The sequence below is a fragment of the Pleurodeles waltl genome, chromosome 4_2, assembly GCF_031143425.1.
Source record: "Pleurodeles waltl isolate 20211129_DDA chromosome 4_2, aPleWal1.hap1.20221129, whole genome shotgun sequence".
Lineage (NCBI taxonomy): Eukaryota > Metazoa > Chordata > Amphibia > Caudata > Salamandridae > Pleurodeles > Pleurodeles waltl.
In genome coordinates, this window is record NC_090443.1 from 1,041,996,992 (window position 1) to 1,042,021,192 (window position 24,201).

The window sequence follows — 24,201 nt, forward strand, 5'->3', positions numbered from 1 at the left end:
CACGTGTTAATGTCATCCTTGCTGCCACCCCTGGGTTGACAGGCAATATCTGAGTACTTTCGACTGGTGATTGATTTTAGATTGTGTGTGTGCTAATCACGATGATCTATTTCTGGCTGCTTCAGCCAAGTACTTTAGGTGATTCGTGATCACTGGCTTACTGCTTGTTTGCCAGTTCCCACACAGTCACTGAGTTTCACTGTATTTGTTGTGTGTTCTTTGTCCCAGGAATTCTGGGCTCTGCAGTCTGAGGGTGCATGGAAACCTGGGAATTGGATGTGCCTTGCCTTGCGCACCTCCGTGACGTCTGAGGGGGGTCTCTGGGCTCTTCCCCTCACTTCTCTGGCCCGGTGCCTTCCTGGCACCAGTATGTGGTTGCGGTGGAGCAGAGCAGGGCAGGGGGGCAGAGGGGCGGGGGTGGTCCGGTCGTGATCCAGGTGCTCAGCGAGGATTTCGCAGCACGGGGGAAGACCCAGCTGGGAGAGCGTGGACAATGCTCCCCCTTGCACCACCCCTCTCCTTGTTGACTAGCCCCACTTACCGAATTATCAACGCTTCACTGGCTCCACCACCTGCTCCTTCTTCCTTCACTGCCGCCAACTGCCTGCCGCCGCTGACGTCCGATTGCAGCTGTCGGAGTCGCGGCTCGCGTCCTGCCGTAACCGTCCTCACCGTGAGCCACCCGGCACGTATCGCTGTTGCGTCAATCCACGTCCAACGTTCAGTATCTGGACTCCAACTGATCCCCATTCGTGGGAAAAAAAACAAGGTTAGGCATAAGTTAGGTTATGTATACTGGGGGCGTGGGTCATGTTGAGGTATATGTGTTTATAAAAAAATATATAGATATATAGAAATAAATTACAGAAAAATATATATTTGTTTAGGCCATAGGATAAGTTAGATCATGTGTAGTTATAGTAATTGTTGTCGTACTTGTATCTTGTTTCTTAAGGGGGGGGGGACAATGTTTAGAGTGTGATCCCACTTTCCCATCAGCCTTTGCATGGCGGTCCAACCGCATTACAAAGTCTGGTCAGGCATGGGCAGTGCAGGGGCCCCCATGGTCAGCCCCTTTGCGCCTTCCACTGCCTAATTTATGGGCAGTGATAAGCACATCCCAACATTGGCTCTGGTTATATTACAAGCCATTGTCAATGTTGAGTTGAGTTGAGTTTCCCACAGAGCTGGCAGGCCGAAACATGTTTTCCACCCACCGTCCCAGCAGGAAACTCGTAATGCCTACGGCGGAGGTAAGACCGCACTGGCAGTCTTTCCAACACAGGACTTAATGTTCACAGACATGCACCATGTGTTGTATTTGTTCTATTGTTTGCCCATTCCCATATGGGTAATATGGTTGTGTCGGAGTTGTTGTGAGTTCACCCTGTATGTGTTGTGCTCCACAGCTTGCAAGCTTTAGTGCAGATTTTTCTCTTGTGGCATGGTTCAGGTCAGCCCCAATATGTGTAGCTCAACACTGCACCAGGTTAGTTACGCAGGGAAGTGCCATGTTTACTGGGTTACGGGACAGCCCTGCAATTCCCCCTGCGGATGAACTGATTTGTTCTCCCTGAACAGGCATTGTTGCAGCATGATGGAGTGGCTGCCTAAAGGGGTTGAATTATTATGTGCAGGGTGGTGCCCCTTCCTGCACATGTACAAGTCATGTTAGCTACAGTGGCATTTCAATGTATGCTGCAAGATGAAGCACACATGTGCAATGGCAATGCAACAAGGAGGTAGGGGAACATTTTTGTGAGATACACCACCCTGAGCCTTATCAATGGTATTGACTCCCACCCTAGTCTCAGATATCTAAGTTGAGTGGGTACAGGAGCTTTGACAATATGCAAGGGGTGTTTTGATGGCACAGCCACAGTATTTACACGTCCCTTCCAGCCAATGTGCTGCATATTTACGTGGTGATTGGAGTATATCCACGTTGTGAATATGCTGGAGTGCATAGCACAACTAAGGCGTGTGTACATGTGTTGCTTGTGTGGGGATGGAGCATCTTGATTCAGGTTGATTGTGTCCCCACGCAATCCCTTAGCATGCATTGTGTGTGTCCTATCTACCTCCCCCTTCTGGCATTTTTAAGATTCCAGTTAATTCCCCCATGCAACTTGCCTTGCATTTGTGGTGGTGGTTGGTAGTCTGCGCTGTCCTGTCCTTGGATTCCTGTGACCAGCTCTTCCGGGATGACCGCTACAACCATCTTCTCCAGCTCATCCAGGTCCTCCTGTGGTGCAGGACTTCCACCTCCAGTCTACAGTGCTGCCTTTCTGTTCTTGGCCGATTTCTCCTTCTTGCACTCAGTGACAGTTCTCTTCACCTCTGCCACATTGTTGATTTTGTCCGCTATCTGCTGCCATATAGCCTCTCTCTTACCAATTGGCAATTTGGAGGTGACAAAGAGCTAGTGTTGGTGCTCCGTCCCCTCTGACAAGGATGTCATGCTCCTCCTCACTAAAGCAATACTTGCGCTTTTTCTTCTCCTTCTCCAGGGACTTCTGTGTATCCTCAGGGCTGAGGCTTGGGCGATTGGGGTCTCCCTGGGGTCTACCCTAGACAGATGCTTCCATTTTCGGTTGCAATTGCACTCTTTCCTGCTTGTGCGTTTAAATTTGGCGCTAATGCGGGCTAAAAATGGGCCTAACGCCTTTTGCAACATGTTTACGTGCCGCAATACGGTTTTGCGCACTCTGGCAGGCCATTAATGTCATTTTTCATTACTACAGGGCACAATGGTTACCGTCATTGTTTTTTACGTTCACCATTCCTTAGTGCCGTTGTATGTCATACCTTAAATATGGCACACGGCTGGCGCTAACTTGCGCTAAATAAAATGACGCAAAACTGCATTAGCGCAGTTTTACGTCATTTTGTAAAAATATGGGCCTAAGTTCAAAGAATTTAATGGTGAAGAAGCTATGCATCTTTCAGTTATTCATGGATGCTTGTCAGATTCGTTCAGATGACGAATGCTGTGAAAAACGTAGTCTGCAGCGAGTGTTACGACTGCCTGAAAGACAAGATGCTGACACGAACGCTGGAGGTGCCCAGAGTCAATCAGTCATCAGTGTGCAAAGTAAGCCGAAGCAAAAGACTGAATGGGCAGAAAGTGATTTTGAATCGTAAAAAGAAGTTATGTTTTAGATGTGGGTTTTTGTTAACACACGATAATAAATGTCCCGCTACTGGACAGATACGTAAATAATGTGGCAAAGATAACCATTAAGCAGAAGGGAAAAGTGGGTCACAGCGAAAAGATAAAATGGCCTCCAGATTGTTTCAGAAGCAATGCTCAACGCATGCCCACAAGGTCAAGCGACAAGATCAGTTGAGGCAAATCAACACTGACAGTGATTTAAAAGATGCTCAACTTTGTTCAAACTGTTCTGTTGCCTGAATATCAATTTAAAATGAGGAAGATGGCTGTGCCTTCTCAATGTTTACCCTCAGAGAAACTTGAGCATGTTGGACTGGCCGCATGTGAAGAAAAATGCCAGTCAAAGAAAAGTCGACATGCCAAAGCACTAAAATCATACAAACACTGCAAAAGATTACACTAAAAATAAATGCTTGTTCAATATCTTTCAGTATTGGCAGTGGGGCATGGATAAACAATGCCTGAAGACAAATACAATGAACTATCTCCAATGCCGCGGCTTACGCCTTAGAAAACCAAAGTGTATACATGGGCTGCATCGATGCCCATAAAAAATGAAGCATCATTAGTAGCGACAATGAAACACAAGAAAACAAAAGTGCCATCCATATGCTTCCAGGTAAAGCGCCAAATGTCTGTCTACTTATTTTTAGGACAGCCACTGATATGGAATTGATTTCTATGAATTGCAACATGAGTGCTCATCACAAAATGGTAAGTCAATTCCCTTTGTTGACTCATGGTTTACACTACGAAAGTAAAGCTGCACCAAAGGAGGTCAACATGTTTCACGCCTAAGGTGTCCTTACAGATCAGATGGCGTTTCATCAGGAAAAAAAAAAATCAAACCACTTGACTCCTATACTATGCTGAATGCAAAAATATATACTGGAAGTATAATGAAAAAAGTTAACTTACTCATAAAGCTACGCACCTCATAAACTAAGTAGATGAGTGCCATCCTCTATTTGGGACAGTGCTCCATGGGATAATGCCAAACCAGGACTAACCTCCTAGTTAAGGGTGTGAGTCCACAGCGGGGAACCTACCAGCCACTCCCATTTCCCAAATCCGTAAGGACATCTTAGGTGTGAAACATGCTGACCTTCTTTGGTGGTCAAAGAAAGTTCTCTTTCTCACCTGTGGTGGAACATTATCACCAACCCACTCCCCAATATATTTTTTAACCTTGACCAAGACCCTCGACGATCAATAAAATTTAGGTTAGTGAGATTGTTGAGCCAATTTTAATCCTTTCTTCCTGACTGTACATCTAAATTTACTCCTACTGTCCTCTGATAACAGCTCGCATGACCAGATAAAGATCTCTGGCAGAGAGCCCCCCTGAGCGGCCCGTTAGACATTGCAGCGCCAGTCTGACCAGGAGCATACCCTATGATGAAGCATGACATCCTAATGGATGTGTGAGGGTTTTTGCTTCTGTTTTGCGAAGTGCCTAATGGATTTCTGTACTGTTTTATGGAACAATGTACCTTTTTGATTTACGTGCTTACTCACAACCTGAGAAAAAACGTTTAGCCGTGGCATGGGCTTGTTAACATTTACATGTATTCCTGAATGGAAAGCCTATTACACTGGTAAATGATCATCAAGCTTTGTTGACTATATTTGGCAATCCAAAAGCCAAGATCCTCCTTACATTGAAAAATAGGAGCTATGATTGCAAGAGTACAATTATACTGACTACTTTTCCACAGTGTCTATAAAAAGTCAAGGTACACCATCCAAGACAGCTGAAGCCTACATTAATTTCATTGTAAAATCAAATATTCCAGCTGCTATTTCATTTACTGTTTTTTTTTTTTACTATCACTGCCACAAGTCATGATAGTGACATGCTGAAGTTAAAAGACATACCTGCCAGGGGGTAACCGCTGTGCGGCCGCCAATGCGGCCGCACTCACGCGGCCCCCATTATGACATTCCCGCTGGGCCGGTGGGCGCAAACCAAGTTTGCGCCCGCCGGCCCAGCGGGTATGAGGCCGCAACATAGGAGCCGGCTCCTAATGGAGCCGGCGGTGTTGCGGCCGTGCGACGAGTGCAGTTGCACCCATCGCGCTTTTCACTGTCTGCTATGCAGACAGTGAAAAGCTGGCCGGGGCCCTGTTAGGGGGCCCCTGCACTGCCCATGCCACTGGCATGGGCAGTGCAGGGGCCCCCAGGACACCCCTTACCGCCAGCCTCTTCCTGGCGGTGCAAACCGCCAGAAACAGGCTGGCGGTAGGGGTGTCATAATCCCCAGGGCAGCGCTGCCCTGGCGGATTATCACCGCCGGGGCTAAAACGGCGGGAAAACTGCCGGCCCCGGCAGTGCGACCGCGGCGCTTCCGCCGCGGCCATAATAGGGCTGGAAGCACCGCCAGCCTGTTGGCGGTGCTTCCGTCCTATTAGCCTTGGCGGTCTCGGACCGCCAGGGTCAAAATGACCACCATAATTACACATCATTCACGTAACCAACAGTCTAGCTCTCAGCAATTACTGCAAGGGTTGCGAATCCCGATTCCAGAGGGTCTGCGACAGAAAATAAATGAAGTGGTTCACAGAGGACACAGTGGTATCATTGCCACAAAAAGAGCTCTCCGAGACAGAGTTTTGTTTCTGTATTTAGATGCGACGGTTGAAAAAGGACTCTAGGCCTGGCATCTATGAAACAGCCTTTCTACAAATTTTACTCAACATATCACAACTTACTAAGCAAGCATGGAAAAAAATAACCATAAATTATTTTGGTCCACTCAATAAGGGACATCAACTGATGGTGATTGTGAACAAATATTCATGTTTTCTATTGATCAAAGATATCTCTGCCACAACTCACAAACAAGTCAATGAGAGACTAGATGGTACCTTTGCCACATGGGGCACTCCAGCCATTTTGAAGTCTGATAATGGCCCGCCTTTCAACGGTTGAGAATTCCAAGAGCATCTGAATATAAAACATCAAAAGATTACACCCTTGTGGCAGCAGGCCTACAGACATTGTTGAGTGTTTTACAAGTACGCTAAAGAAAGTACACCATGCAACTTTTGACTCAGTTTGAAAACTGTATTAAATTCTACCCCACAAGCTTATCATTCAATGCCTCACTTGACCACAGACGAAAGAAAGACCCGCGGCTCTGATATTAGGGACCAAGTTACCTCAATGGACCAACAAGAGCGAAAGAAGTGAGAAGACGATTCATACAAGGGACTTGGTTAACAAGAAGAAAATGAAAGCCTATGTAGACAAGAAAAGAGTATCACTTTTAAGAGATTCAGTGATCACCAAACAGATGCAAAGAAGGAAATCTGATGCTCTATATGATGCTGAACCTTTCCAAGTGGTGTCTACCAAGGGACACATGCTTACAGCCCGGCACCCTAGGAAGTCAGTTAACAGATACTCTTCTCTCTTTAGGCCTTTGAATAATCGATCTTCAAATCGAGATGGTGAAGAAAGACTGAACCAGAGAACTCAGACTGTCTTCACCTCTTCAACGTCTTCAAAAATCTGACACTGAAGATAACAGCTTCCAGTAACCAGATCAGGTTAACTGATCAAAGCACCAAAAACGTCGATTGACAAGGTGTAGCTGTGCATGCTTATATTTGGACATAGATTTTGTGTAAACAAAAAAAAACAAAAAAATTTAACAGAGGGGAAGATGTAATGTCTTGCAACTTTAATGACACAACTCTTTTAGCTCTGAACTGACTTTGTATAAGGAATGCAATGAAAGCTTGGTTTAGAATGTTGAGTTCGAAGTTACACCCAGAATAAAGACACTTAGGTGGTCATTCCGACCTAGGCGGGCGGCGGTTGCCGCCCGCCCGTCGGAAGCCGCCTGAATACCGCCCCGCGGTCAATAGACCGCGAGGGGTATTCTGACTTTCCCGCTGGGCCGGCGGGCGATCTGATTCAGATCGCCCGCCGGCCCAGCGGGAAAGCGCCTTCCACAAGGAAGCCGGCTCGGAATCGAGCCTGCGGAGTGGAAGGCGTGCGACGGGTGCAGCAGCACCCGTCGCGCTTTTCAGTGTCTGCATCGCAGACACTGAAAAGCCTAGTTGGGGCCTGTTAGGGGGCCCCTGCAGTGCCCATGCCATGGGCATGGGCACTGCAGGGGCCCCCAGGGGCCCCAAGACGCCCGTTCCCGCCGGCCAGGTTCTGGCGGTAAGAACCGCCAGAGCCAGGCCGGCGGGAAGGGGGTCGGAATCCCCATGGCGGCGCAGCATGCTGCGCCGCCATGGAGGATTCCCCAGGGCAGCGGGAAACTGGCGGGAGACCGCCAGTTTTCCCTGTCTGACCGCGGCGTTAGCGCCGCGGTCAGAATGCCCTTAGGGGCACCGCCGGCCTGTCGGCGGTGCTCCCGCGCCCGTTGGCCCTGGCGGATTGTATCCGCCAGGGTCAGAATGAGGGCCTTAATATTCAGCTCAATGTGTGGCACAGTCATTGGCGGGCACCCAGGCTGCGGCGGACGCTACACCTAGTACATTCTGCACAAAGTAATCAACTTTACTGTAACAGTACAAGATATGTGGGTATTGCCCTCTATTAAATAAATGCGGAAGCTGTGAGGCATTCCAGTTCACACATAACACTAATAAGACATGCACATGGACACATTAATGTGGAGCTCAGACATTTCTCAAATTGTAGCACCATTAATGGTGTATATTGCGTATGGTGCCCATGCTCCCAAATCTATATTGGTCAGGCCACGCAGTAAATCAAGGTACGCGCACTGTCCAACAGAAGCAGGATTCCACACTGGGTTACCTCGCGCCACCTTACGTACCCCATTTCATTGAGGCTAGCCATTCATTTAATAATAATAGATGGCAGCCACTGGAAGCTGCACAAGCACCACTGAGAGGAAGCAGTGTTGCCCTTGTCTAACAGGAACTGGAAAGCAGATGAATAATGCGCTGTGACTCAATTGAAAAGTGGTTTAAATACGAAGAATGGCGCAGACTTGTGTCCTTAATTCAGTACTGAACATGGGCGCCTTTACAATTTCCAACATTTTATAGACTTTACTCATTATTATGACTACTACTATATCTGTATATAACGTTGAATGTAATTCCTTTGTTACTTTTTAGGGGAGAGCGCAAACCGCTGCGCCCCTCTTCTAATCTCTCTTTAGGGGGATTTTAACCATGCCCATGTTACGTCAGTCACTTCCATTGGTTCGTGGCCTGCCTTTAAAAATCCGCTTGTTTTCATTTATATATCATGCCTTTACTGGTGTTCAGCCCTCCTCAAGATCACCAGCAAACTACTGGAAACATACGAGGCTCCATGTTTTCCGTATGGTTTCTGGACTACTTTTTCTCTTTATTTCACAGTGCGATCGCACTGTGTTTTACACAGCGCAATCGCGCTGGTTAGGCGTTTACAATGCTAATAGCTCTAACGCGACGTAATGCGAGACCCGTTGCATTGCAAATGCTTGTTTAGATACTGGTTTTCAGATTGTAATTGGTTCTCCTTAGCGGCTGGATGTACACTGATCAATCAGTGTTGTCCTTTTGGGCATGTCTTCAGGATTGAACACAGGTGACTTTATGAGTTTCACCAACCTCTAGACCTTGTGCAGTATTTATTATTACTTTCGTAATTTACGTTTTTTGTTTTCACGTAGCTATAGATTTTCTGCTTTTGAATGATTCTCCTTAAGGCTAGACTTATACTATTCAATAGTGGTTTTCCCTAGGTTTTCGGTTAAGGCTGTATTTATTTGATACATTTTACTTTTCTCTTTCGGGTGTCCAAAGAGGCCCAGATGTCTTCTCTGTTCTGTCCCTCTCATCAGGTTCCTCCCCAATGGCTAGAACACACGGTGTGGTCCAAGCCTCGCTTTCACCTGAGATTTGTGCGCATGAGTAAGAAAGTAACGGCCCTTGTGCCGTACTGCTGTTTTCTATGCAGGCTGCCGCTAGCTGCACAAATTTGGAGCAGCTCCGCAATATGCGATCCTCACTATGATCTTTTTCTAAATGTGTTACCTGGGGTAATGGTTCCTAATATGCTTCTTAATAAACTCAGTGTGATTGATAATGGCTTCTGAGCTTATTGTTTGATATCCTTCACAGGTTCAATTTCTCCCCGAGTAGGTGATTGTTATTTTAGATCAAGGCGATTTCCTTTTCACTGCTCCCAGTCGGCAGGGCTGGTGTCACGTTCATTACACTTCTTATTCTTCTGCAGACGGCATATGATTCGCTGGGTGGAAGGTAGTATTGTTTACTCCTTCATACATATTTTAAAGATAAACGTGAAGAACTAGCTATGGAACTATTTAGTTGCTCATCCAATACTAATTTATCTGATTTACCAACACCTAATACACATAGTCTGAAAGCTAAATTTCATAAATTGGAAAGGCTTAAAAAACAAGAATTAGCCAGATGGTGGGACGGGATCACCCTACAAAAATATTTGGATAATAACAAGATACCCAGGGGCCTTAGAATCTTGATTTTCCCCACATATGAGGATCTAGATGAAGACTCGTTAAAAGAATGGGAGGCTAATTTACAGCACGCATCTTTTATTATGATGCGCATACTAATTCGGCATACAGATAAGAAGGTAACCAAACTTCAGGGAGATATTGAGGTACTCGAGAAGGAGATTGATGAGGTTACCCAAAAAGACTTGGTGAAGAAAAATTACAAAATTGTGGACAAAATTATTGATGATTATCAAACGTACTTAAGGGAAAAAACACAACGGAAAGTTAAACATGATGATTTAGACTACAAATTAGGCAGAATATACACCTTTACATGTAAATATGACAATGTGAAAATTCCAGAGTCCTCAACCATTAGGAGACATGATACGGTTGACACAGACCTGTCCAGTGGGAGTTCTATCTCCTCAATTGGCAACTGCACGTCTAAAGAGAGTGGTCCTTCCACACGGATCTCTTGCGATGTTTTTAATCATAATAATTTTTTAGTGGAAATGGAACGGTTACGTCAAGGCACAAAAATTATTCGCAAGGATACAAGACCAGAAGGGGTGGGAAACGATGTAAACAAAGACACTGGAAAATCAGGGGTCAGATCCAGGTCCCAAAAAGATTATCACCCTTTTTACCTAGTGTAAACATAACTGAGGGTGACTTGACTGTCATCAACCTGTCCAATCGTATTTTGAGCACTACTGAATGTAAACTACTGAGTAAAGGTTTAGGCTTTTGTCCTACCCAGATAAATGACCCTGTAGAGGTCTTCGTCGATTTATTTAAATTCACACGTCTTCTTAAACTCAGAAATAATTTCTCTTCTGCTTTGGATGGTGACAGAAGTAGACCTCGACCAGAGAATCACGACGAAGACCCCCCACTTCAGACACCCTTCCCTCTATGCATTTGGTCTCTGATCTTCATGATGTACAGTTACTCATGTCCTTAGAAGATGATTGTAGGGAAATAGAAGATATTCGGAGAGACTTGGGGATCTCAGAGAAAATTGAAAAAACGACTAGATTTAAACTTCGGTCTAAATTCATACCAGCTAGCTCTCACAGTAACACTGAGCTATTTTCCAAAAGAGTTTCTCTTGATCTACATCATACTTTGAATGCCCGAATACATAATTGGCACCAACTTCATAATTTGTCTGTTACAGAAAGGGAGGCTCTTCGGAACCTCAAGAACGACCGATCGATTGTCATACGTGAGGCCGATAAGGGAGGCAATATGGTGGTCATGAATTACGGGGACTATATGAAAGAAATTAATAGACAACTAGCTGACACTACCTGTGATAAACACCTTACACACAACCCCATGGGCGGCCTGATCGAATACATTAAAAACAAGTTGTGGGGCTGGTACGAACTTGGTTTACTTTCAGATGATGAATTCAAATACCTAACTGTTAAGAATCCAAAATGTCCTTGTATTTATATTATTCCTAAAGTGCATAAAGGAGGTAACTTCCCACTGGAAGACCTATCATCTCAGGGATAGACTCCCCTACCGAAAAAATATCTGAATTTGTGGATTTCTACTTACAAAAATTTGTCAGTAACCTACCTTCTTTCATACAGGATAGCAAAGATAGCCTCAATAAATTTGATGATTTCACCTGGTCTGAGGATCTTATCTTTACGACTATGGTGGTAAATAGCCTGTACACATGCATACGTAAAACTTTTGGGATTCAAGCAGTCACCATGTTTCTCAATACTAGGACTGCGGACTGCTTTTCACATAATCAGATGCTTCTTCAGATGATTGATATTATACTGTCCAGAAACTATTTTCTACACAATACTGAGTGGTACCAACAGACACAGGGGACGGCGATGGGTTCAAAATGTGCCCCATCATATGCCTGTTTGTTTATGGGTTGGTACGAAAAAATACACGCCTGGGGCAAACTCGCTTCGCCCTGGACGGATTTTATCGTCTTCTGGGGACGATACATTGATGATATTATCATCATTTGGAATGGGACTACAGACCAACTTACTCAGTACCATGCTTTTCTTAACAATAATCCTTACAATGTGCAGCTTAGCTTACATTATAACAAAAATATCACAGACTTTTTAGGTATCAGATTCTACACAGAACGTAATAGCATACAAAGTGTACTCTTTAGGAAATCCACAGCATGTAATAGTCTCCTTCATGCTACCAGTGCCCACCCCCCTTCGGTTATTCACAATATCCCATATGGAGAAATGGTACGCGTTAAACGTAACTGCAGTACCAATGACAATTTCTGTACACAGATTCAGCAAACCAGACACCAATTCACCAATAGGGGGTTATAATGCCGATATTCTATCACAGGCTGTTTATCGCATCATGAAGACTCCTAGAAAGGACACCCTGATGGTTAAAAGATATGGGAACAGTAAGATTCGAAAGGACTACTTATCTTTTGTGACACGGTATACGGCCCATAGCCAGGGTATCTTCAAAATTCTCAAACGTCACTGGCCTTTATTGACCGATATCCCGGGCCTTAAAGGTATCATATCTGACAAACCTAAGATTACCTTTCGTAGAGGTTTAACTCTTCTTAGAGATCACTTGTGTCCAAGCTACATTCCCTCCCCCAGTCCTACCACGTGGCGTCCTATGAAACCTAGGGGTTTCTATACGACTGTAACATTTGCACTTTTGGTCGTGACAGAACCAAAGATTTTTGTTATCACAATACAAAGAGATTCACTATTCACCATTTCATTAATTGTAATACCAAAATTGTTGTTTACATTTTGGGTTGCACATGTAACAAGGTCTACGTGGGCAGCACGATACGCCCCCTAAAGCTCAGAATACAGGAACACTTACGAGCTATAAGAAAACAAGATTTTACATATCCACTTGCCATGCATACGATATCGACCCATTCTAATGATCCAACTATTTGGTTTCGTGGTATCGAGCATGTTTCTGTCCACCCTAGATGGGGAAACAGAGAAATGACGTTGCGCCAAAAAGAGGCGGCCTGGATCTGCCGCCTTCAAGCGGTAGAACTGGGCCATAACACAGATCATGAGTTGCCTTATTTTCTCTAGTATGTGTGTCCGACTTGTAATGTTTTGTGTCTTTCACTTAGATTGCCAATGTGTTACTGGGGGCGTGTAATACTCTTGCTATTTATTTGCAATATACATATATTATGTTTAATATTTTCCCTAGTACACATTTCTGATGACTTTTTCAATATTATGCCTTACTCAGCCACATTGTGAACATGCCGTTGCTCTAACTTTATGATGAATATTATGTGTTAATTGGCTAAATTGGGCAGTACATATACTTCCAATATGCGTTTATATTTTTTCATTTATATGCATACGTTTTTCTCTCATGTCAATCATATTTTGTTTCTTCATATTCATTTCTGGGCTTACCTGCCCTCTCTCTTACATATTCCCCCTCCGCCTTCCAATCCTTCCATTCCTCTTTCTTTGTTCCCTTTTCCTTTTTACTTGTTCTTGATGCACTTATCTATTCAGGTATGGTCCTATGGGGTACCCAGTCAGTTTGGTACATACTGTTTTCTTTTCACAATTTGTCCCTTCTTACAATCTCTTTAGGATTGTTTTTCTCCCGAACTTTGGAAACTATTTCCAATATGGCCGTTCTTCTTTTTGGTCTTTTTTTTGTTTTTAATATGTATTTGTTGTCATAACTACCAGCCCCAATATGGCGGTTCTGCTTTGTCCTTTTTCTATTTCTGAGAGGTTTTATTCTTCTACTTCCGGGTGTCTTTCATTGGCACACCCAGACCGAAGGACTTCATGTGGGTTTGTTTCCTGGCGTCCGGCTCCATACTCGTGCCGGACGCGCACGATCCTTTGTGGTCTTTCTGATCGCGCTTGTGTAACTCGAACGTGTGACGTTTGCATGCCGCACTTGAACACTTGCGGTAAGATTCCCATTTCCTCCACTCAATTTACATTTATTTTTCTGCCATTACCGGCGTTGTTTCGGTTTTTTTAATACTTTCTTGTCTGGATCTTTTGGAGTTCTAGGGACAGGTTTCTGTTTTTTTGTCCCAAGAGTTATCGCATTGCCCTATATTTTATTTTTAATATGTGTAAGCACGTAGTATATACATATACTTTCTCTGCTACTTAAACGCGCTCACCTTACATGATTTTTACGACTTTCTTTCTACATGAATGCATCCCCGCTTACTTTATATTTTTTTATTTACCTTCCCCTTTTTTTCTTGGTTTTGTTTTTCTAGGTTATCAACCTACCATAATATATATTATATATTTTCCTATTATTACCACTGACTGGATAGCACTGATGGTACGTTTCTCAGTATTTTGCTCCATTTAACCTACATGACACTTGCTGCCCTCTTTCCGTTTCCCTTGCCTTTCTCCCTTTGGGATGTAATTTCTTATTGGATATTTACTAATACACTTTATACGTGCCTTTATATAATTATTTCATTCTCATTACAGTCAGTTCACGGTTCGGGTATCTTTTACAGATTTCTTACGATAAACTACTTTTTTCTTTTTCTTCCTGCATGGTACGGTATAGTTTATATATGGGTGTATCCCTCTCATTAATGTGTTGGTACACAGTATTCTTTCTCTTGTTTCACTTTTACATTCAAAATTCTCACACCTATGTATATATTTGTCTTTTTGATTACATTGCAGCCCTGAAGAAGCCCGTCTGTTGGGCGAAACGCGTTGGCTGTCTTTCCAGAGTGTCATTCAATTTGTCTGTGGATTGCAAAGAACATTTGGCTGTTTTACTTTGTCACTTCTTGGCTCCAAAAAAACTTTTTTTCGTTTATGGAATTGTGTGGAATTAACACTTTGGACTTGCTATGAAATATTAAAAAAGGACTGTTCATCTACACCATTGGAACATTGGACTTTATTTCACCCTAGAGTATATAACTATCTGTTCATTTTGTGGTGCACCGCCTCTTAGAGTATTTTCAGTGGGGCTGTCCCAGCCCTGTTCAGTTCCTTCTTGCAGCAGGAACTTGGTGATGTTGCACACTTACTGAAACTTAATAGTTTTATTGTTGTTTTCTATTTGTATTTTCTTACTATTGGGTACTAAGAGGGATTGTGCGTTGTTCATGAGCTTGCTGCAATCCGTGTTTGTTTGTCTTTTACTCCTTCATACTATTTACATTCCAGGCCACCTCATTCCACACCTATTCCTACATACATATATTAATTTTGTTCCACATACTCCCCATTGTTTTTGTCCTGATGAGACCTGGCTATCTTTCTGGGTCGAAACACGTTGATGCATTTAACAAACACAAATAGCCTTGAGATGGCTAATGGGGTATTTTTTCAAATAGGGAATCAGTGTTGTTAAAAAGAAATACACCTATATTTGTTGGGTGCATATTTCTGTGGTTCTGAAGTGCAGGGGATACCGCACACGTGTTTTTATTCTTAAGTATATGATTTAAATGTTTGCCAATACCTTTTTGAATGAACTTGATAAAGAACATTACAATCATTATGGGGGTCCGAGATTTGAGTATAGGGCGATACCATTAGATGCAGTGGGTTATGTAACCATGTACATCCTTCACTGTTGTTTTGAATTATACGTACGAGTGCCATGTTTAGATGTGCATTTACTCCCAGGCTTATGGGCATCTCTTGTAGACGAGTACAGGACCGCAAAACAACAGTCAGTTTTTGGCCATTTGCTTAAGTTGTCGGTCCTCTTGTACCGTCCCTTTTGTGGAGCAGCTGCAATGACTTCAATATGACACCTGCCATGGTCATTGGACAACATGTCTGCCCAACCTTTCTTCCACCTCTTTCACAGCGGAAACTACCTCCACCCCCATCTCCCCCCCCGTGGGCATGCAAAGCAGATTTAGTGATAGGAGCTAGGCACCAGGGGCTACTGTTGCACAAGTGGGGTTTTAGTTTATTAACTGAGATAAATACAACTTTATGGACTTTTATAGTAAAGAGGAAGCACACTAGACTGAAGCTGTTATTTCTGCGCTAGTCGGTGATAGAAGGCTTTGTGCAGAGACTCTGCTGTTATCACCCCTTTGTTCCTTCCTGTTGTTAACTCAAGTGATTAAAAACTGCAAACTTTTTCATCTCCGCCCTCCTTCCTCCTTATCTTCTCTTGTAAAGTATAACTAGGGAGTTTCTTCTTTCACTTTTAATGTTTTGCTGAGTTCCCAATTTTTGCCCTTTTTGAAGTGTGTAACGTTTTTTGGGTGTACCTTCACCTTGCCGACATTTTACTCAGCATGGGGAGGTCAGTTATATTGCAAAGTAAGAAATGTTTTACTCATCAAACTCAGCCAAGCTGGAAAACGTGAGTAATACAAGCATGTGAAATATACAGGGTGTTATTTTCTTTTTTGTAACCTGTGCAAAGGTCTCTATATAAAACTTTGCAAGGTTTGTACTTGGGATCATCTGTTTGAAAATCAAGACTTTTGTGACAATTTGGCGGGGAGGGGTGACTCGGGCTGCAGTGTTTTGGTTGGAAAGAGTGAGGACACATTTAAGCAGGACCTGTCCTTTATTCTGCCCTGGATTACTGCTTTAAGACAGATGATGGCAGCCACGTCCAGAGATTTCACACTTCCATTAGATTTTTGTTTTGGATACTGCTGCTTGGACCCAACATCTTTGCTACCTGCTGAGACAGCCATCACCTTGCACTAAGGATGCTCCTGAGGAACAGCCAGAAATGACAAAGAGCCAACCCAAACAGATTTTCAAACCTTAAACAGTGGATTCACATACCCTGCCTAAAAAATGTGTCTGAAAATGAGATCCAAACCAACCCACTTTAAAACATGGTTCTAAGTTCTTCATGACCAAGGAATGGAATTCTGTGCGCGTGTGGCTGGTGTCTGCATGAAAGCCAGTCTACCAAAGGAGAGCGGACATCACTTGTAGTCTGCACTTTCTCTGGAGGAGTTGAGTGTCAGCCTAGAACACACAAGCCTTCCTGCTGAGTGGGAAGGAGTGTGCCTGACCTGGAGGACAAGTGTAAGAATGGTCACCATAGACTTTATACCTTTTTCTGGGCCCTAGATCTGCGCTGGCTTTGTTATTCTGAGCACTTTACCTCTGCTAGCAGGGGTAATGTGTCTGTGTGCCACCTTTTGACATGGTTGGCTTGGCATACTCCCAATTGGTATATTTATCTTGCTTATAGGTCCCTAGTACATGGCACAAAATGGGCCTAGAACATAAATGACACTATTGGACTGCAGCACATATTGTATAATCCACTGCAGTGGCAGTGCAAACATGGCTTCAGGCCTACACTGTAGTATGACTGGTCGCAGTGCAGATTTTGCACTGGTACAGTCAAAGTAAACACCATTTGACAGCCAAAAACCTTTCTTTTTAAAACTTAAGACATCCCTATGAAGGCCTAGTAACCTTCTAGTAGGTATTTAAAAATAGGACATGTGGAAATTCAAAGGTAGCATGTCAGTATAGTGACAAGCCTCCAAACCTTTTTTTACAGTATGAATGCTGACTGGACCATAGATAAATACGGGGAAGCAATATACAGTATCTTAGGAAAGGTCTGCTTGGAAAATAAACAACTATTTTTAATAGCTATTAAAAAGCCAATTCAATATTAAAGTCAGGTCTTTAACAAATATTAAGGAAAACTTAGATTTAGAAAGTTATGCGGAATTGTCAAAAAGCTTAGTAGCATAAATATCCGCCAGCTTTTAGCCTGTGTTCATCCTTAAATAGGTATGAAATGCCTCCCAGGAGCAATCAAGCTGACCTGAATTGGCAGAGAAGACTCCGTTGAATTCCAGAATATGCAGATCGGGGGCTGTGAGCATCCTTTTTGGCAGTGTTAAATCCTGCTTGACAGGTAAGTTGTGCCACATGTAACACTGGGTATTCTTGAAAGAGGAACAAGATGGCAAGACAATTCCTATGTATACACTTTCTGCTTGCTGGAGGATCTGCTTTTGTTCTACCTGAGAGTCTGTCTGAGAGTTTGTTGTGGGGAGAGTGCCTTCCTCAAACTGGAGTTTAGTGTTAGATGTGGGAGGACACTAGGGTAACCATACTACACTCCCAACTCAATGCCCCATGCCCTAGAGCCCAAGTTGATGGAGGTCAAAGGCTTTTGCCATCTTGAAAATGCCCCGATACTTGGCATTCCAGACCTGTTTGCAGGAAGGCAAACAGGAACTACTGCAAAAGTAGGTAATGCTGGCCCTGGGAACATGTACCCGCTTGGTTAAGGTATGCCCTCGAGTAACCCCATCCACATAGATGCTTCCAGACATAAATGTGGCACCCAGAAGAGGACTGGGCCTGTTGTCTGTGGCCTTAGAGGAGTCCTGAAGAACTTGACCTGCTTGCTGTTGTACGCAGGACAAAAAAAGAGGACTCCAAGGGTCAGCTGCCAGACCTCCTGTGTTTCTACAAGGAGTGCTTTTCCTGTAAGTACTCAGCTGACCAGTGGGAAATGGACCTGAACTGGGCCATGCTACTGGCCATGGCCTGACAACCTGTGGGTGTCCAAGTGCCTCTGTAGTGAATCCTAGTTTGTTTTAATTGGATAAAAGGAGTCAGCTTAGCCTTAGGCTTGCAGACTCGTGCCCCCGCCACATAGTGACTTTTAACCTACTTAGTTTGCTCTGTCTTAGCCCATTTATTTAATTAAGTCTTCTAGGATGGCTGCCTTGTTTATAGTTAGGCCATTTTGTTTAGCTTTATGTTATCAGTGCCATCGCGCTAATGCGTCAACACATGCGACAAAGACAAACTGTAGGTGTTCACATTAGGTATTTTTCCTCTTCACGCTTTTGAGGGAATTGTTTATATTAATTACTGTCCCAAGCATCCATCGTTATCTATTGTTTGGGAACAACCTACGCCAGGGGTCCAAGTAGATCTGTATAAATACATCACACTTTAGACAGATAATCAGAGGGATTCCGACCAGATACCATTACTCCTATCGATACTGCACGTCGCCTTGATGCTGACCCGGACTTCGTGTTCCTACAGAGTCTGAGCTCAAGACCTCATTCCAAGGTAACGAGGGTTGGGGGCTCCTTCCAGGGACATGGCACTGGCAGATTAGGTTTAACATGCCCAGCTCTCCTTTAGGTAGGAGGTTAGGCCTATCAGAATAGGGTAATGGGACATATTACACACTTTATATCTTTTCATGTTATTGTAAGATGGTGGGGGTCCTCATAATCATAACTCTTGTCTTTACAATTCTATTTCTTGCACTGTTCATTATCCTAATCATTGCAGCCCGTGCGATTTACCTTAGATTGCAGACTGTGTTACATAAAAACCTTTAAAACCTTACTGCATCTTCGTTATTGCCCGTGTTTGGATGATACATGATGTATCTGTGAGAAAGGGGTAATCTCTGTTTAACCACAACACTCATTGAGATGTCATACTTCTGAGTCCATGCGTAAAAGCTGACACAAATCACCTTTCACTGTTTGTGTTTTTGGTGAGGTGCTGCTAGTGAGCCGGAAGGGTTGGGACGACAGCTGTGACTTGTACGATAGGCATAGTCGCCTACAAAGATAACTACTGTCATCCTTGAACCAGCAGTCTTGCCCAGAGCAAGAGTCCAAACTACAACACTTCCTCTGAGGTCTTGGGGGTGAGTGAGGGCAGGGTGCGGGGGCTGAAGTGCACTTCTGAGGAGGACTGGGACTTTAAAGGTACAAAGTCAGGAGGTAAATCATTGACTAGGACGAGTATGGTCAGTGTATCCGACCTACGCTCCTTTGTGGTCGCTTCAAAGTGTGCTTAGGTCCCAGGCTACCGCATCCCATGGACTATCATTGGCACTTTGTGCTTTTTGGTGCAGTTTCTACTTAAACTTCAAAAAATCATCTCTCTGGTTTCCTTTATTGGCTTTTTCAATTTTCTTTTGTAACTTTCACTGTGTTTCCAATTCTGTTTGAGATTTTAATTGTTTTGCATTTCATCTTTATTCTTGTTGTGGTAGTAAATAAATAATGTATACATTTGCCTAAGCTAATACTGTTTCCTCTGTGCCGGGGGGTGGAGTGCAGGTTAATTTAGTAATTGAGGTTTCACCCTGACAAGAGTTGTGATTATTCCTTAAGGTGGGTAGTCACCCACCCCAAATAATACAAGTACAGACTTTCCAAGGTAAGAAGACTAGTGTGCTCCCACCAAGGGTAACAACCAGAGAAGGCAAATGGATTTGGGGGAGCACCATCCATAGTGAAGCATGCGTGGATGGGCCCCCTGGCGTCCCCGAGTGGGTCTTGTCAATATGGCTTGGACGAGTGGCAAGCATTGTGTGCCTGGCTTCCTGCCATGAGGCTGAAAAGACTTGTGCTGACGCTTTCGAAATCAGAATTGTGAGACTTTATAACTGACTAGCCTGAAAGGCATAACTGTTAAAGAAACCCACATGTTCATATTCGGCCAAAAAAATGCTTATTCCATCCGAGCGTCCCATCTGCACCTCTCCTGGGGAGGCTGCTACCCCTGAGGACGAGAGCCGCGGACACCTCCCAGCCAGGGTGGGCGGCTGCTGAGGCAGGCGTGGTACCGCTCCACACATCTGTCCCACGCCACCAACACCGCAGCATGAAGAACGCAGTTATCCATGTGGCGTAAAAAGAAGTGGAATGAGAAACGCAGGAAGACTGAGGTCTGAGATACGAACTTGAGTCTTAAGGAGTAAGCTTACAGAGGTGAAATCTAACTGAAGTGTTGTGCACATCTTTGCCTTCGGGTGTGTTGAGTGAACTTCACCTGTGCCAAGTTACTGCCATGTCCTGTTACCCACCATGGATCACAGATCCCGGAAACTCATTCGGGGATGATTACCAAGCGGTGCATGGCTTTTTGGGTGACAGCAAACTGGGTCACAGCCCTGTGTCTCCATCCCCTTACTGCACTGTATGGTATTACTCTAGGTCAGTGGTTCCCACCCTGTGTTGGACCCCTAGGGGTCTGCAGAGCCTCTCAGGGGGTCCGCCACTGCTTAGAAAATTAAATAATATTAACAGATTCTCAGAGCGGCCCCCAGCTGAACTGCACTGGGCTGCTGTTTACTTGGGGGGTCACTAACTGTCAGGGAGGTGTGAAATCTACGGGGCAGCGTTTATTTGCATGCTGACTGAAGTGCTCAAGTAACTCAAGTAAAAGTAAAGAATCAAATAAGGTGCCCGGCACCGCATAACTTTGGGGATGTATTCATTTTTAAGACATCGTGCAACAAATGTTTTTAAAAAGTGATAAAGAATCTTCAAAATTCAGAAAAAGTATATTTCATTAACATGCACCTGGCTGGAAGAAATTCCCCAAAAAATTAAGTAAGCAATGACCTAAAAAGGGAAAAAAACGGAATGAATCAGAATCGGGAAAACAAGTGAAGAGAAAAGACAGGGCCATACACAGCAGAGAAATTCCCATCCTCCTGGGGAGGATCCGGCCACGCCCCCTTAAACCTAGTGAGATGCTGCGGCAGGCCCCCCTCCGTCCAGGAGACCCCTCGCCGTGGGCACACCTCGGGTGAACTTAGTGACCGACCCTATGAGGCTGAGAGGGGTCACAAGCAGGAGCGAAGCACCGAGGGTGCAGCTGTTGCGAGATGAAAGTGCGAGCCCCCCCAGACTTCTGTGTGTTCCACATACTCAGTTCAAAGCCTGAACGGGGCCCTCTGGTGGGTGGGGGCCTTCTGAAGGGTGAGCCCTTCTGCTCTGCTTAGGGCCCTGGCTCAGAGCCCACATGTCCAGTTACCCTGCCCTGGCATATCCACCAACAGGGGCACCTTCACTGACCAGCACCCTACAAAGGTGAATGGGCGAGAGGGTGTGCCGTAAGGCCCAGACCTACCGACCTTGGAAGGAGCTTGGGAACCAGGTTAGAGTCTCGGCGCTGGCTCAGCATCCTGTGATTCTGGGCACATCACCTAATGTCCGATGCCTGCAAAAAGTGAATGTGCCCTTGCGTAGTGTAACTGAGGCTCATATAGAAAGTGCAAATAAACAAACAGTCCCATCCCGCGCACTTACTGTGGCAGGGAGCGCCTCTCCCTGAGCTCTGCCCAGCCCATGCTGCCCTCCGCGTGAGATGCCCAGGGCCTGCGTGCGATCAGTGAGTCAGGGGCAGCGCCGCGCTCAGCAGACTCTCCCACAGCTGGACCTCCTCTCACGCCCACTCTCGCACAAGTCACTTCCTGCCCCTCTCCTCCCTCTGTCCAGCTCCCGCCCTTCCCAGGGGCCTCCCAGGCTGAGATTAGAGGGATGGGCAGGCACCCCTCCTAGCCCGTCTCCGGGAGGGGGAAGGACCCAGAGATGGCCCTGTGGGAAGAAGGGGCCCGGATCCAGGCGCAGCCCCTGCCCCAGGCCGGGTCTTGCAGCCACAGGGCTGGGAACAAACAGAGCCTGGAAGGATGCTGAGAGCACAGAGGAGGGGGCGGAGGAGCCGACCCACGAAAAGTTCAAAACACTGATGCTCGAGTCGCACAACCCTGGCCATCTTCCAGCCCCCCTCCCATGCGCAGGCCTCTCCCCGGACTTCGGTATTCCAACTTCTGCCCCAGCATCCTTTTCAGGGAGGGGTTTTACTAACCCACAATGCCCCATGTTTCAGCCTGCCTGTAAGAGTGCTGCTGAATTAAGAAAGAGGTGCTGAGAATAAACAATGTGATGTGCTGCTCAGACATGGCCACATTGTACTTCAGTTACATTTCTATAGCGCTTCACACCTCTTTCGAGGCGCATTAGCAGATGGGTAGCACGCCACAGCGTGGGCTCTTTAGTTCAGAGACTACAATCTCAATGTGGACTATCTGAGGAGTGTTCTGGGGGCGTGGAAGGCTCGGGGAGGGTTTGCTCTTATTTAATGTTATTTTGCTATGGTGAGGCATGCTTGCATTACAAATTGTTATTTTTGTCTGAGAGAGAGGGACAGGAAGGGAAGGATCCCCAACTGTTTCGTGTGCATGTTATCACCACTGGAAGGATGAAGGGGTGAGTTGGCCATGCTGATGGGTTAAAGTTGTGGTGCTCAACCTACTGAACTATCCTCCATACTCTTCTTAACCACTGCCACTGGAGTTATGCAATTTTGCGGCCTATTCTGCAGCCACAGAGTTTTCCACATAAGTATAGATTTGCACTTTTGTCACATAATTCATCACCTGCTGCAAAATCTGCAGTGGTTTCCAAAAAAATGCTTCTAGTTCGAATGAATCACTTTACTAAAAGCGTGACAACATATGTTCCCACGCAGTGGAAGACGCTTTGTAAAGGTTGACTGGTTACCTTTAAATTGCTTTTCCCTGAATTTGGGTGCTGATGAGAAACCCTTTCCCAGGCAGTGGTAACGTGTCAAAAATCACAAAGTAGAGAAGGAATACTATAACAAAATGTGCCGCATTATGCTGTATAATTTGCTATTCCTTGCAGCGTAATTTAGTCAACCCTGCCGCATAATCCATCTCAGCCCTGCCGAGTATCTCCAGTGGCTCTAGTTTCTACACAGGTTTATGCAAGGGGACGCTTCACTAATAGACTACTAGAAAGGGATCCAATTTAATAATTTAGAAAGGGGCACCCATAGGTTTAAGTGTAACCGGTGAGGGATCCTGGCTGCAGCAAGAGATTGGGAAGTGTCCACCTTTTCACTTTAATGTAAGTCAGGAAAGATGCTCAACATATGTTGATAAGAGCTAGGAAATGTGAAACCGGGATGGTAAGCACCAATAACCTTAGGGGGGTATAAGCTCTTCTGCAGAACACCACATACTTTGGAATATTTCCTTAGTACCCTGCAAAACCTTTTAATTTATCTGACAATTGTGTTGAAAAATTCACCAAATGGTGTTATTTTTCTTTATTTGTTTCTTGGGTGAACCCCCTCCCGCACCTAGGCTGTCGTTTCACCAGCTATTATTACTTCCAAGCGGGCCTGGTCCTAGCAGTGAAGACAGCGGCCAGTGTGATGGTGGCCCAGTGGCTCTAGTGGAGCACATCAGTGGTAAAATAGGGTGTTTACCTCTTAAGAAAAATGTTTGCAACTGCATTTTTATTAATTTTTTCAAATCAAGCACTTAACCGAACAGTAACTCTTGTTTAAGGGGAAACCTTGGGGAAAGACAAGAGAAGGAGCAGAAAGGGCAACAATTTTAGCAAAGGCTGGCTCGGTCTATAGGGTTCACCCAGGAGCGCCGGACAACCAGCACACCACATGGACTGGATACCAGCAGCGGTGTTAGATGTCCTAAATAATTCCCCAGGAGCTACAGGTGAACAAGGTTAATTTGTGCCAGTGTGCCATACCAGCAATCATTCTTAGCGCCTGTCCAACCAGCAGGCCTCAGTTCATAGAGGCCTGCTCATGTCTGTGTGGTGGTGGTCTGCCGCTCTGCCCAGACAGGGAACTATCTCCCGCTGCAAACCTCTGCTTTAATACATAGCAACATCATATAAAATGCACCCTGTTTTTATATTTAAAAAAAAGTGCATTTCTTTAATATCCGCACTTTAATGTAGGAGACTTTAATG

At 44.9% G+C, this 24,201-nt stretch overlaps 1 protein-coding gene across 1 annotated transcript in view; it reads right to left on the minus strand.

Annotated features, from left to right (window-relative positions):
* Positions 1-21,897, minus strand: part of LOC138293687 (proto-oncogene Mas-like) — a 45,752-nt gene extending 23,855 nt beyond the window's left edge. Inside the window, exon 1 of the mRNA XM_069232995.1 lies at positions 21,706-21,897. Coding sequence (XP_069089096.1) covers positions 21,706-21,746 — 41 coding nt within the window. The 5' untranslated portion in view covers positions 21,747-21,897. The remainder of the gene's footprint in view (positions 1-21,705) is intronic.
* Positions 21,898-24,201: the final 2,304 nt, after the last annotated feature.